Below are 13,467 nucleotides of genomic sequence, written 5' to 3'. Positions count from 1 at the left end.
TATAGTGCAGCTACTGTCACTACTATTCTTGAGAAATCACTAAGCAATTGTCCCATAGAAATGTTGATGTGGCCCTCTAGGGACCAGCTTAGACATATGACAATATAATTTTTAAAATAGGCTGTTGTATTTTAAAGGATTGTTAATCTGTGCATTTTAATGTTTGCTGAAGAACAGCAGTTTCTTCCACTGTCTTTCTGGATGGTCAAATATAAATGGTATTTGAAAGGGAGCGGACAGATTTGGTTTACTCAAATAGGTTTGCAGCTTAGGAAAGGTCTGTTTTTCCTGCAAATTTAAACTCTGCTATACAGACCACCTTTGTATCTGGTGTCTTCCCTGAGACTTAATAGTTATAGCTGTAATGGCAAGCTTCTCTAGCAAAGAGGGACCTTAGGTTAGTGAGGTGTTTCTTCTCTGGTTGCTGAAATAGCTTTCGGAATGGAATAAACTGTGCTAACAAGATCACTTCTCCTGTTGGTGTGGCTGCACATCCTGGCCTAGTGTTTCCACAAAGAAAAAGAAATGGAATCAGCTAAGGGTGTCTTAGGTCTGTCAACAGGTCTCTTACATACAGTTGTGTCCTGGTAATTGCAGAACACACAATACTTGAGAGTGATGCTCTTAGTGACTGTGGTGATGGTTAGACTTGCTTACATTTTAATGACATTTTAATAGCCCTTACTCTGATGTTTGCACAGAAGTAATCAGAAAGAATCAATAAGATATACAGGAGGTTTCAAAATATAAATAGGTATAGATTTAAAGTAAAGGAGTGTGCATAGTCTCATAATCTCTGTTCTTTAAGTGCTTGCTCAAGCTGTTCAGAGTCAGATCTTTCTTGTCTTGCCGGTCTAGGACATGTCTACCAGGTTTTCTTCTTGTTGTACCCAAGGGCTATGTAAGGCAGGTAGGTGTTGTGCATCTGCCACTTCCAGTTCCACCCAATGGCCTCGTCTGGAGAGAATTTTTCTGTTTCAGCCAGTCTGTCTGCATTAAGCAGTTGCTCTCAGAAACTTGTTCCCTCCTTATCTCTTGCCTTTTTCAGCTAGAGATTTTTTTTCCAATTTTTCATCTTATCCATGTGACCAGTCTGAGCCTTGTCCTTGTAGTTTCCTTAGCTGAGATTTTCTCTGCTCAGGTGCCTTGGATGGAGGCAAGACAGATGCTCCAGCTACATACTTGGATGTTTTTCAGTGTTGAGAGATCAGTTCACTTCTCAGAGATGTTCTTGCTGAGAGCTGGACAGCCCAGCCAGGTGGAAACACCTGTGCTCAGTGTGTGGAGGCTTCCAGTTTGTCTTACCTGAGGTACCTGTTTCCCTTTGTGAGACTGGTCTTTTATAGAGATGAATGTTGTACCAGTTCTTTCTACTCTAATGTACATACAATTATTGTTTCTGTTCACTCTTTTTTACTTTTCTTAGCCCAGCATTGGGCAGTTCCTCAGCCACCTAAGTTACCCCTTCAGGTGCTCAGACCTGAGCTCCTGGTAGTCCCCATAGCCTGATAAGCAACTTCATCCCCCATTTAAACCTGCCTGCTCTGCCTTCTGCCAGTGCAATGGCAAAAGTTAGGCTGAGAACAGATCTTCTCTCCATAGGCTGTTCTTCACGTGTATGATGATAGTGTGAATTTCCTTGGGTATAAACATGATGTTCATAGTAATATCACTAGATCTATGTGTTTTTTTCCTCCCCAAACCTTACCTGTAGATGTGACACAATGAGAGACATGAGGCAAATCGTGTCCTTTCAACAGCAAGGATCTGTATTTCCCGAAGTTCATCTCCATGCACAAAAGATCATTAGGATTCCTGTCCAGCACTGTCTCATGAATGAAGCTGTCCAATTTTCAAGGATGTTGATAGTGAAAAAAACAACTTCTGAACAGACCTGCTCATGTCAGGTGCATTTGTGTGTCTGTATATGGACAACACATTCTGGAGTTCCCTAGTTATTGCCAAGTAACTTCTCTTTATGATGATAGAGTAAGAGTTTGTGGTATCAATGGCTTTGAGGTGTTGCATGTTGCCAGTCCACATTCATTTTTTAACATGTGAAGGTAATTAATTTGTTCTAAGATTTTACTCAACAGCTCCAGAATTTTACCCCTTTTACCAAGGATCAAATACAGAATCAATCCCTTAGTTCATAGTGAACATGGTTATTTTGTATTTCTAAAACTACTTGGTAGTTTTAGGATGTCAGTCAGGCTCAATAAAGATTCCAGGTGGAAATCCTGGGGTCTGGAATAGTCTCCAGATTGCCCATGCAGCCCACGTCACACATCTGCCTTTAACCTGACTTTGCAGTGCCTCTTCCAGAGCGTGTAGACCTTGGTTTCTGATGGGTGTATTGAGTGATGTGGTACGTCCTACTTCATGGACACATATTACAAGGTTTTAATTCCTTTCAGGCTTTGAGCAGAGTCAAACAGGTTAATTTTTGTGTGCCAATATGGGTAAATTACAGTGTGGCTTTTCTTTACAAGTTCAGTTTGTATCGGATTTTCTAATGTCTCATTACAAGTTTCTCAGGAGAAATCCTGGCTTTGTTGAAATCTCAGGGAATTTTACTGTTGCCTTTAAAAAAAACCCTAGGGTTTGACCTTGTGTTGAGTCTACATAACAGAAGTTTTCCTTGGGAAGAAAGTGTATTCAAGTCAATCAGCTACAGGTGATTTCAGAGTCAGTGATGGCTGGTCACAGGTACTGTGTGTGTTTATAAATATGAAAATGCAAGAGTAGAAGCTCATGATGTCTGTTTTCAGAAAGTTGAATGTTTGCCATTCCTTTCTGACCTTGCTGGTGTTGTTCTGTCTGTGTCCGTAGAACTCACGTGTTTCACTCTTCAAATTTATGTTCATTTTATCCTTCATTTTTTTTTTTGTTTTTTTTAGGACCCAATGTTGTCTTCCAGTGTGAAAGCACCTCAGAGACCCACTATCCAAGTTTGACTGTAGCGTGGAGGCAGGGTGGCCAGCCCTGCTCACATTTCTCTGACACAATCCTTTTGCTTCGTTTGAACGTTAGATCCAGTCAAGAAATTAGGTTTTTGTGGGTTTTCTTATAATCTACACTTACAGTTGATTTGTAAAAGCAGAAAGGATAGTGGGTCTTTGTGTGGCTTTCACTGCTGTTCATTCTTGTTTCCTTTAGTATTTTTCTTTGGTATTGATAATCGTAGATCATTAGCATGCATATCAAGTTATCGTTTGTATGGTGGGATTGCAGACACACAAAGACCCACTATTTGCACAGTTTGTTTGAGCTCTTTTGAATGGGCAGTTGTGTTCTTTCAATGTTGTAATGTACATACTTTGCAGAATTAAAATGTTCTTTGATTACTGTTCTAATGGACTTGATATAATCTCTTGCATATTGAGCTTTTAAAATTGACAGCCTACAAGGCTCAACCAGAAAACAAATCCTAACTGTCTCTGCTGATGATAGTCACTGTGATTACAAACATGCTACAAGATCTAAGATTTAGATCTGGTGTGGTCCATCCAGCCTTTTAATACCCCTTTTAACTGGGGAAAGTACAATTAAGTGGAGATATTGTAATCTTCCTTCACAGTAGTACTATAGCAGGAATTCAGGTTGTTTTGGCTCTCTGTGTCCTATCCTTTAAGTACTTTATTCTGATAATTCATATTTGCTTTCAGTTTTAGGAAACCACAAACATGTATTAGTTACTGCAGTAAGTACTTAAACTCTGCTACTAGGCCCTTTCCCTGCCCCTTTTCTGCATTAAATAGTTAATGGTACTAGAGAGTTTTATCTGGTTATGGTCTGCAGTGATTTAAATAAATACCGTCCGAAAGCTGCTGCTGCTGCTCTTTCTGTTAAATAAATCAGCAGCCTGAACATAGGTAATCTTGGTAAAGAGGTTTTGCCAGAAAAGAAACACTAACAGATACCTGGAGCTGAAGGCAGAGCATTTGGGTTTAGAAATGGAAGTACACTCCTCAGCTGAAAAGTGATCCTTAAAAGTACAGTTGTGGCACGTCAGCAGTGTGGTGCAGTGAGGGTGCCTGTGTTCTAGCAGTCTGGGGGGAAGGAGGGACAGACCAGGACTTCAGGACTATAACCCTGATACTCCTTTAAATAAAAGGATTAATTTAATAGCAGACTACTTGTCTGTTTAAATAGTTCTGTGCTCCTGTAACAACGGGAGAGATCTAGTAGACATGGTATTTAATTTAGCTGTTTTTCTGAACATGGTTATGAAACAGCAAAGGTCACTTATGCAATCAGAAATGTTTACAAAACACTACTTGTTTACTATATACATACATACATACATATATATGTGTATATATATGAATGAATGTTGTGAAGGTACTATCAGGAAAAGGTTAGTCCAATTGCAGAGATTTAAAAGCCTTTCTCCAAAATTTCTATGTTATGTATTTAATATATTTGATCAAATAATGTATATGTACCCTTTCGTTCAGAGATACGTCTTTTGTGCAATACGGACTACAGCAATGTGCCTACATAAAGCTACAAATGGATTTTTATTCTGGATCTATTTTGTCTAAACCAGTATTTTGTTATAGAGTGAAATCATGTTATTGTAGGCAAATGATGTGCTAGATAATTCCTCAGGTGTTCTAGCGGACTTGATTTCCTTATGAAACCTTAAGTATTTCTACTAAAATATGCTCATCACCCTGAATTGCCTTCTCTGAATTTCTGACTTTGAAAGCCAGTTTAATGCAGGTTGAAGTGTGTTGTGCTACACCAGTGTCATCAAGCAGCCACAATAGTTTAATAATTAGGTGATCTTACAAATTATCCCATTTCTATAAAGGGTTAACTTGTGGGATTTGAGCCAAACTGATTTCCCGATGCTCAGTGACAGTTCTCCTTAAATACCAAATTGCTACTAATGTCTAAAAAATTAGAACCAACTTCGCATCCTATGTGGGATGTTCTAGGAAATAGTTAAGTGGCATTTGCCAAAACTGCCTGGCATTCTACCCATTTTTTAACTGATACAGTTGAATTTTAGGTGAAGTGTCATACACGTAGCCTTATTACTGGCTACGTAGATATGAGTATTGATAATTACTGGAACAGCTGCCCCTCAGTTTGTACTAATGAATATTGAAACAAAGCATTTTGGGCTTTCGTGGTTGCCTGTTCATGTCTCAGTATTTACCCGAGTACGCTCTAAATTCTCTAACTGTCATAATAAAGATAACAGTAATAATACACCTTAATAATGCTGATTGAAAGAGGTATAGCCCCTGCCTTCAGTATTTATCTCTGCTGCAGATGTCTGCCTAATACAGCTCAAGCACAGTCACCCAAGAGCTCTGCTCTCCCACTGCACACTGGTGCAGAAAGAGTTGAATGCATACATCAGATCATGCTGAGGGTGTGTTTAGGGCAAGATTATTTTAAACCAGTGTCCCATATCAATGAAGAGGTGTCGCTGATAGAAGCTGCACTTAAATCAGACCTCTATCATTTTTTTTAAAAAAAAAAAGTCTGATTTAAAAATGGTGTTTTTTTCTCTGGTTGTGTGCAATCCACTCTCTTGGTGATAAAAGTCCATAAAGTGAGTTCAGCTGTCATCCCACCTAGTGTTGTAAAACTAGTGTTGAAGCATTCATCCTGTATTTGGGTGAGAAAGGTTGGCTTTGGAACAAAGGACAAGGTGGAAAATAGAGGTTTTTGTTGAACTGATGGTCCCCAGTCAAGAGCTGAGAGTCCACATGTTGCTCAGAGCTAACAGTTAAAACTGAAACCAACCAGGAGAGCAAAATACAATGTTGCCTGCAGTGTAATACTGCTTAATACTGTTTCTTGTGGGCCAGCAGAGAACAGGGGCCATGTTGTATCTGGGAGTAAGAATGTAAACGATGCTGTAAATGCACAAAACCAGCTACTAAACGCTTCCTAATTTTGTAACTGTCTAGTTTGCATAACGGACCAACAACCTACAAAAGCTTTTTACAAAAGCTTAGTTCACAGAGCTGAGCTCCTGCTCCAGCAGTTGGATCCGTGCAGGACAGTTGTGCCACCACCAAGACCCAGTTGCAGGGCTGGGGTGTGAGGGTAGTCAGTGACAGTGGAGGGCTGTGAAAGCATTCAAAGCGCTGTCACAATGTCAGTGTTAATAACGTTACAGTTAGGAGTGCAGAAGGCATAAAGCTCTGTTGGAAAAGTTACGTGCTAATAACTGGATATTTATGCCATCCTGATGCTTTGTCAGATCATATCCCTGTGTGATTTTCTTGAGTTGGGTTGACAACACCTGTAAATAAGTCTGCGTGTAGGAATGCCGACAAGCCATGGCCTGTAGTGCTTTTGGGAGCTGCTACAGGGTAATGCTACTTTAATGTAATGAACTAATAAAACTGCTACATAGTGTTGTGTGCTGCCTTCAAATCTCTTCTTGCTGTTCTTTTCAAGCTAGAGTATTGATGTTTGGGGTGGTTGTTACAACATGCAAATGCAGGCTGTCTTTGCATGAGGCAATTGTTCATCTTTGTTTTTAAACAAAGTTGTAAGATACCTATGCAAATGTGTTTTATTAAAGGGACACATAAAAGTTTGTCTGTTGTGGTTTTTTGGTCCATCTCTGGAGGATTTCTTTTTCCTACCTGAGTAGCTTGGTACGAGCATTCGTTACCTGGTGCGGTGACGGAGTGATTTGATTTTGCTTTTCACCTCTTGCAAATTGAATCAAATTTCTTCAGAGAGAATAAACTGCATTTGTGGATTAGGGGAGACTGGATGAAAGTTTTTATTGTTTTCCGAGGGCCTGGTGGAAGCTAACTTCCATGGCAAAAAAATTCTTGGATTAATTCCTTTCAACAGGTTTCAGTAGGCAGAGACTGCTAACAGGAGTACAGTGCAAGTGAGTTAGCCATATGTGTGACAGCAGAGACTGTAATTTGGCTATGGGTGACCTCCCATGATGCCATCCGCCTGTTCTCTGGCTGGGCTAAAGGGATTATTTTAATGCCAGCCCATGGTACTTAAGGTAAGGTATGATAATTCTATGATATTATGATATATGATATTATAATGATATTATAATTCTATGATAACCTGGGGAAATAGGGACAGGCAAAACAATCAACATGCTTTTTCCAGCCACATCAGCTGGCTTGAGCTAAAAAACCAAGAAGGAAAGAAAAAAATAATAACTAAAAAGAAAGCCCAAACCACAACCACCCCATTCTCCTCCCCGAAAAAAAACCCACAACCCAACCCAAACCAAGCTATTTCCTTACACACATAGTTTCTACAGGCTACCCTCTACCCTTAAATAGTTTTCACTGGTGACCCAAAGCAGTGATGCCTCTGGTATAGAGAGATCCTTTGGGACCTTCTTCCCTGTGAGGGTGGTGAGGCGCTGGCACAGGTTGCCCAGAGAAGCTGTGGCTGCCCCATCCCTGGCAGTGTTCAAGGCCAGGTTGGACAGGGCTTGGAGCAACCCGGTCTAGCAGAAGGTGTCCCTGCCTATGGCAGGGAGTTGGAGCTGGATGAGCTTTGAGGTCCCTTCCAACCCAAATCATGCTGTGATTCTATTAATCTATGGCAAGGGCCTGAGCTCCTGTTTGAGGTTTAAGACATCTTTCCAGAGCTGTCATTTTTAATGTGTTTTTTCATTGTTCATTGATTGGGGAAGTTTGTTGGGGAAGGGAACAAAGCAGTTGATGCCCAAGCAGATCTGGACATCCTTGAAAGCCTTTTATCCATCTGGCTTTTACTTCAATTCTCTGGAATTGGCATTTAACAGAAAAATTGTAATTCACTCCCCCTTTTTTAACAAATTAGAAAAGGAATTTTTTTTTTCAATGGTGATAGGTCTCATTCATCTTTCTTTCATTGGAGGATTTCTTTTCTACAGAAAGCATTATTCTTGCCCTTGAACGTGCTTAAATCCAAAACATGCCAGTATTTGGAAAGGTTTTCTACCCCAGTTCCCCATGCTTTTCAGGCAGTTGATTCTCCTGTAGAGGAGAGCATCTTTTGACTCTGAAACTTGGTAGTTTTTCACACAGGGCTAGTTCTGTTAGTAGGAAGAAAGTATTTCTTGTTCAGGTATATTTGGAGAGGGACGCACAATTTTAAACACAACTTTGAAGACTGGGATTTCCTGTTTATAAACTCTCCAGCCTGTTTTACCCTGCCCTGGTGAGACAGCTGCTTCCTCATCTTGGAGAGCAGGATTTACCACGAAGGGAGCTGTGGTTACAGATGGCATCTCTCCCTTGCCATGCCCTCGGCTTGATAGGTACAGGACACCCACTGCTTGCTCTGTTAGATGTTGTCAGGAGGGAGCTCAACAGATCACGCTCCAGGTTGCCTGAGCTGCCCAGCAGTCCCGTGCTCTGGCTGTTAGGGACAGGCTGGCTTGCCCTCCCAAGGTCACATAAACCTCTTAGCCTAGTCACCAGAGGGAGCTGAGCTTCCCACTGCTTTTCCTCAGCAATTTGGGGACCTCAGGATGAAGCTTCCAAGGACAGATTGGACAAGACTTTGAGCAACCTGGTCTAGTGTGAGGTGTCCCTGCCTGTGGCAGGGGGTTGGAACTGGATGAGCTTTAAGGTCCCTTTCCAACCCAAACATTTTGTGATTCTATGATTCAGAAGAAAGAAACCAAACCAACAGCTTTCAGCAGTCAAAAAAAAAAAGGCAGTTTTACTGCTTCCACGCTCATTCCTGGCTGCTAAACTAGCAGAAAACCAGTGTTTTCTTTTTCCCCTCAGAATTTGCTTGCCATCAGGTAAGTGTCAGAATTGATGCAAGGAAAGGAGGGAACAGGAATGTGGGAGGAGAATGAGTAGAAATGTAGATCCACTCATTCCATACCCCTAAGCCACTATGGCCACTTTGGAAAAACATTGGCAAATGCATAAGGTAGGTTGTTTTATGGTTGTTTTATTGTGTCTCATTCACCTTTCTTCTTCTCAGATCCAAATGTGAGAATTCACCTTCTCAAATCAGACGTGTGGATTGCATACTGGGGGTTTTTATACCAGTATCATCAGACCCATCAAAATCTAGGATGTTTTCACTACTGCTTATTTAAGTATGAAATAGCACTCACCCATTCATCCCAAAAGCTGACAGTCCAAATACAAGGTTAGCACAGGAGCTAGTTAATTTAACTGCATTTTTGTAAGTGATAATGAGCTTACAAACCAAATCTATTTTAGGTGCATAAAAAAAGGCCTGTTCTGCTTCCAGTGTTTGCTTGAGCTTTAAGCAGTCAGCATGAGAGAGACACAAAGCCAAATTGGGGGTTGTTGTAATAGCTGTGATAGCAGCAAACAGCAACAGGGCTTCAGTCCAACCCTTCTTTGGTTGCAGGAATGCACCTTGCAGCAGGAAAAAGAACCCCAAGGTCAATGCTGAGACTGCCAGATCCGGATAGTAAAGTCTGATTACTGTGCAAGCCCTCAGTTACCCTAAAATCTCATGTCTTGGAACCAGGTGGGCTTAAACTTGGTTGTGGGCAGATTAAAGAATGATCCTAGAATCCAGAAGTACCACTCATTGGCTTCAGTCCATCTTAATGGATTGAAATACCGAACTTCATAGGAATCACTTTGATCTGTAATGTTACTCCTTATTCTCATCTAATTTTGGTCTGATTGTAACTTTGGGAATAACTGAGGACAGAATAACTTCTGCACGATCAAAAACGCTGCAATCCCTGATCTCTTCATAAAAAATGGCATTTTTTCCAAATCTCGTCAGAGATCTGTGATCCTCCTTAGGGGTATGAAACAACTGAAGAGTCCCAAATTTAAATCTGGCTCTTGCCTTTACTGTTTTACTTCCTTTTGGTGTTCCGTTTCCCTGTTAAAATACTTCGAATGGTATCGTAAAGCTCATCTGACAAGTGTTTCTCATCTGCTGAAGGCTGCTGGTCCTTCAGAGCAGCTTGATGCCGGTGCAGCAGCCTGTGAGGTTCCCTATTAGGCCCCTATGACATCAAGTTTAGCTAAATCTTTAGTGTTTCTTGGTGTTTTTTCCGCCAAAATTGATTACTTATTTTAATTTCATTAATTAGATCAGCCTTTCCCATAAGCAGATTTATGTGTTGCCAGTTAATAGAATAAATACAAGTTCTAGTGTCCTAGACGTGTTAGGGTGACAAGGGTCAGTGACCTACAGCCCCTCTTGCTACACTGCCTTCCAGGACGCCTGTAAGCTTTCAGAAAGTACCATTCCTCTACAAACACTGGATCTAAATGAGTCCCTCTGATGTGGTTCCTGCTCTCTGCAGAGGCCACAGTTCACTTTGTATTACAACCTGAAGCCATCTCATCAAGCTGTAGTTGGATGCCCTTAAATGCTCTGTAATTGCTTCTGTTTGTCATTTTTCCCCACCCTGCTACTTGGCAGTACCCTGCTTGCATGCAGTGGCTGACACAGGGATGAGAGTTTGACTTCCTATGCTCTCCTTCACCCACCTAAACATACTCATCACTTTGTTTTTACTAGTTTTTGATTCAGTTACCAAGTCTCAAACATTGTTGTCATGCTTACTAATATGTCTGAGTAGAGACAAAGCAGCGTGAAGCTGTAGGGTCTGTGCATCACTACAGAAAACTCGGGCTTCCTGTTGCTGAATGTCTGTGTGTTCTGTGCATGATTGTGACTATTCACACTTGATGCATGAGAGTAATTCAATGTGTTTCACGTTCATTTTGTTTCTAAATGAGAAGAAAAAGTTGTACAACTGTAGTGTCATGCATTCTAACTTTACAAGTTTGTACTGGTGGTTTGTGTCCTAAATTAAGAACCAAAGCAGAGTACCTTAGAAATAGGGTGGAGATCAAAGGGGCAATGTCCTAAATCAGAACCAGACACATTTTAGCTGACTTCATCTCCCAGGAGACATTGCATAAGGCAAGAGAAAAATCAGTGTTGAAACTGTGTGGCAGAAAAGGAGAAGAAATGAGAAAAAACGTGAGACAAATGGAGGGGCAGGAAGTTGGGAATTCTTATTCTGCACCACAGTACAAGAGCAAGGGATATTCAAAGAAATAAAAAGGTGACAGACTGAAAGACAGTATAAAGGGGGAGGAGGTTGATCACTGCAGCACTCAGTATTGAAACCCACTCCTGCTGCAGACAGGGTTTGGCTGTGTGTGTAGGCCGAACCACAGGCTGTTCTGTGTAGATGCAGTTTTGTTAATTCATCAGATCTGATGGCCTGAGTGGGATCTAAAACACTGGCTTTCTTTTTGTAGGGTGTGCTGATCTCCAGAGCCTTGACACTATGCAGCCGATGGAGAGGAAAAGGCAGGGCTACATTCATGAGCTCATTCAGACAGAAGAAAGGTATATGGATGATCTTCAGCTCGTCTTAGAGGTGAGATGTCTTGGATGTGAAAATGCATTTGGAAAAAAACCCACCTCTGTCCTGATGAATAACAATGAAAGGATTCTCATGGATTGTGAAAGGCTTGAGGAAGAAAGGTGTGTGAGCACCTCCCTTTCTAGTGCATGTTACGTGGTTGTCCACCAGGCAAAAACACCACGTTGTGAATGCTGTTGGTTCTTCCTATATTCAAAGTCCTGTTCTTAGTTGTTCGGGCTCAGTGTGCAGGTGATGGGCTGGCCCAGGGTGTCTGGCAAAGCTGCATAGGCTCATGACAAGCTGTATAAGCACCATGAAAGTTTATTGTCTCCCTTCATCTCCAGTTTTATTTCTGGAAGCAGGAGCACCTCACTAGGCAGGGCAGGAACTGGCCAGCATTAGGTGACCATGGGTATCTGACGTGACTTCTCCATATAAATCAGCTGGGTGGTGAAGTGTTGAAGGTGTTAAATAGACTGAGTTACATATGAATTCTGCTACCCAGAGGTACTGCACTGGGAGGCCCTGGACGAAGCTGTAGTTTTGCACATGGGTTTGACTGCGAGTGCTCTGGGGATGAGGATGGAGTGATGCCTAAGTGGAATTTGTGTAGCAATTGACTCCACAATCAAGGGAATGCTCTTTTGCCTGCAAGTTCTAGTGCTTGTCCCTGCTTTGCAGATGCTGATGCCAGTGTCAGAATGAGATCACACACTTGGGAAAACTAGCAGCAGCTGTCACAAGTGCCAGTAAGGGATTGCTTGTAACTTTGGAGAAGTTGGACACTGAGCATTCAGAAAAAGCAAAATCACTGCTAGGCTGACCAAGAGACTGGGCTGCTCTCGCCTCTGACGAGCTGCTCACCTTTCTGATTTTTGGCTGCAGGTTTTCCAAAAACGGATGGCTGATTCAGGCTGTCTCACAGAAGGAGAAATGGGGCTGATCTTTGTTAACTGGAAGGAACTCATCATGTCAAATACAAAGCTACTGAAGTGAGTACATATCTGCATTTTCATATTTTCCTCTTCATCTTCATTCTCTTGTTTCATTCCCCAGGAGGTTTTCTGCATTTACAGTAACTATTTCTGTCCTTGCCTATTATTTCCTGTGCATGCATGTATTCAGAACAGCTAAATAAATGAGGAGGGGAGAGGGGGAAGGAATAAGCAGCAAGAACAGATGCATATTTGTTGTAATAACTTAGAAACACAGCCTACAGAAAAAGCATGTGCACATGAGGCATTCTTCCCCCTTTTTGGCAAAGCAACCTTCTGTTCTGTAAAGATAGAGACAAAGTGGCTAATAATTCATAGAAATGGGGTGCTGGCTGAACATAGAGATTGATGCCAGTTGAGTCAGAAATAGCGTCTCAGTCCCACGGACCCCATCAGGCTCAGTGGGCTGTGCCGGTGACTGCCTAGGGGTCCAGGCTGGACCCTGCGCTGCCTGGAAGCGCCCGTGCCACAGGAGGGAATTCACCTCACTGGCTCGCATGGTGGATGTTGTGAGGATCTTGATTTAGGCCTCGCAGACTTGGCAGCCAAGTTGGATCATGATTGCTTTCCTCTTCAGAGCCTTGCGAGTGCGTAAGAAAACAGGAGGAGAAAAAATGCCAGTGCAGATGATCGGGGATATCTTGGCAGCAGAGCTGTCTCACATGCAGGCCTACATTCGGTTCTGCAGCTGCCAGCTTAATGGAGCTTCATTGCTGCAGCAGAAAACTGATGAAGATGCTGACTTCAAAGACTACTTAAAGGTATCTTATTCAGTAGCTTTTGTGCCTTCCCATTTCCTCAATAACAGGAGCCCATTTAACCAGCATTGACTGGAGCAAAATAACCCAGAAAAGTCTGTAAAAACAGCTAAGAACCTGCCAAGATGTATTCGTGTGATGACCATGCATAACACTGTGTGTGCTTTTTATTTATATACCTGTCTTTCTAGCTAATTTATTTCTCTATTTCCCATTCCATTGCTTGTTACATCAGTGTAACACTAACACCACAAACCTATGGTGCCAGTATATGCACCTTTCCAAAAATTCATGCTGGCAGAAGGGGTAAGAGTCTGTGGAGCTGAAATAAAAAAGCTGTTGTTCTGAATGCACTTGGAATTCAATGTGT

The 13,467-nt window shown here is 41.7% G+C and overlaps 1 protein-coding gene across 8 annotated transcripts in view; it reads left to right on the top strand.

Moving 5' to 3' along the window:
* ITSN2 (intersectin 2) overlaps window positions 1–13,467 on the top strand; it is an 84,128-nt gene that overhangs the window by 64,068 nt on the left and 6,593 nt on the right. For 5 of the 8 annotated variants that reach the window (XM_080616179.1, XM_080616180.1, XM_080616178.1 and 2 more), the window contains 3 exons: window positions 11,235–11,356; window positions 12,230–12,336; window positions 12,917–13,100. In XM_080616179.1, the coding sequence (XP_080472305.1) occupies window positions 11,235–11,356; window positions 12,230–12,336; window positions 12,917–13,100 (413 nt within the window). Of the gene's footprint in view, window positions 1–2,900; window positions 6,498–11,234; window positions 11,464–12,229; window positions 12,337–12,916; window positions 13,101–13,467 lie in introns of those variants that run through there. The other 3 variants (XM_080616184.1, XM_080616183.1, XM_080616185.1) reach the window with 3 other exon arrangements.

The sequence above is a fragment of the Psittacula echo genome (assembly GCF_963264785.1).
Source record: "Psittacula echo genome assembly, chromosome: 4".
In the NCBI taxonomy this organism is placed as follows: domain Eukaryota; kingdom Metazoa; phylum Chordata; class Aves; order Psittaciformes; family Psittacidae; genus Psittacula; species Psittacula echo.
The sequence above is the reverse complement of the archived record's forward strand: the minus strand, read 5'-3'. Positions and strand labels throughout refer to the sequence as shown.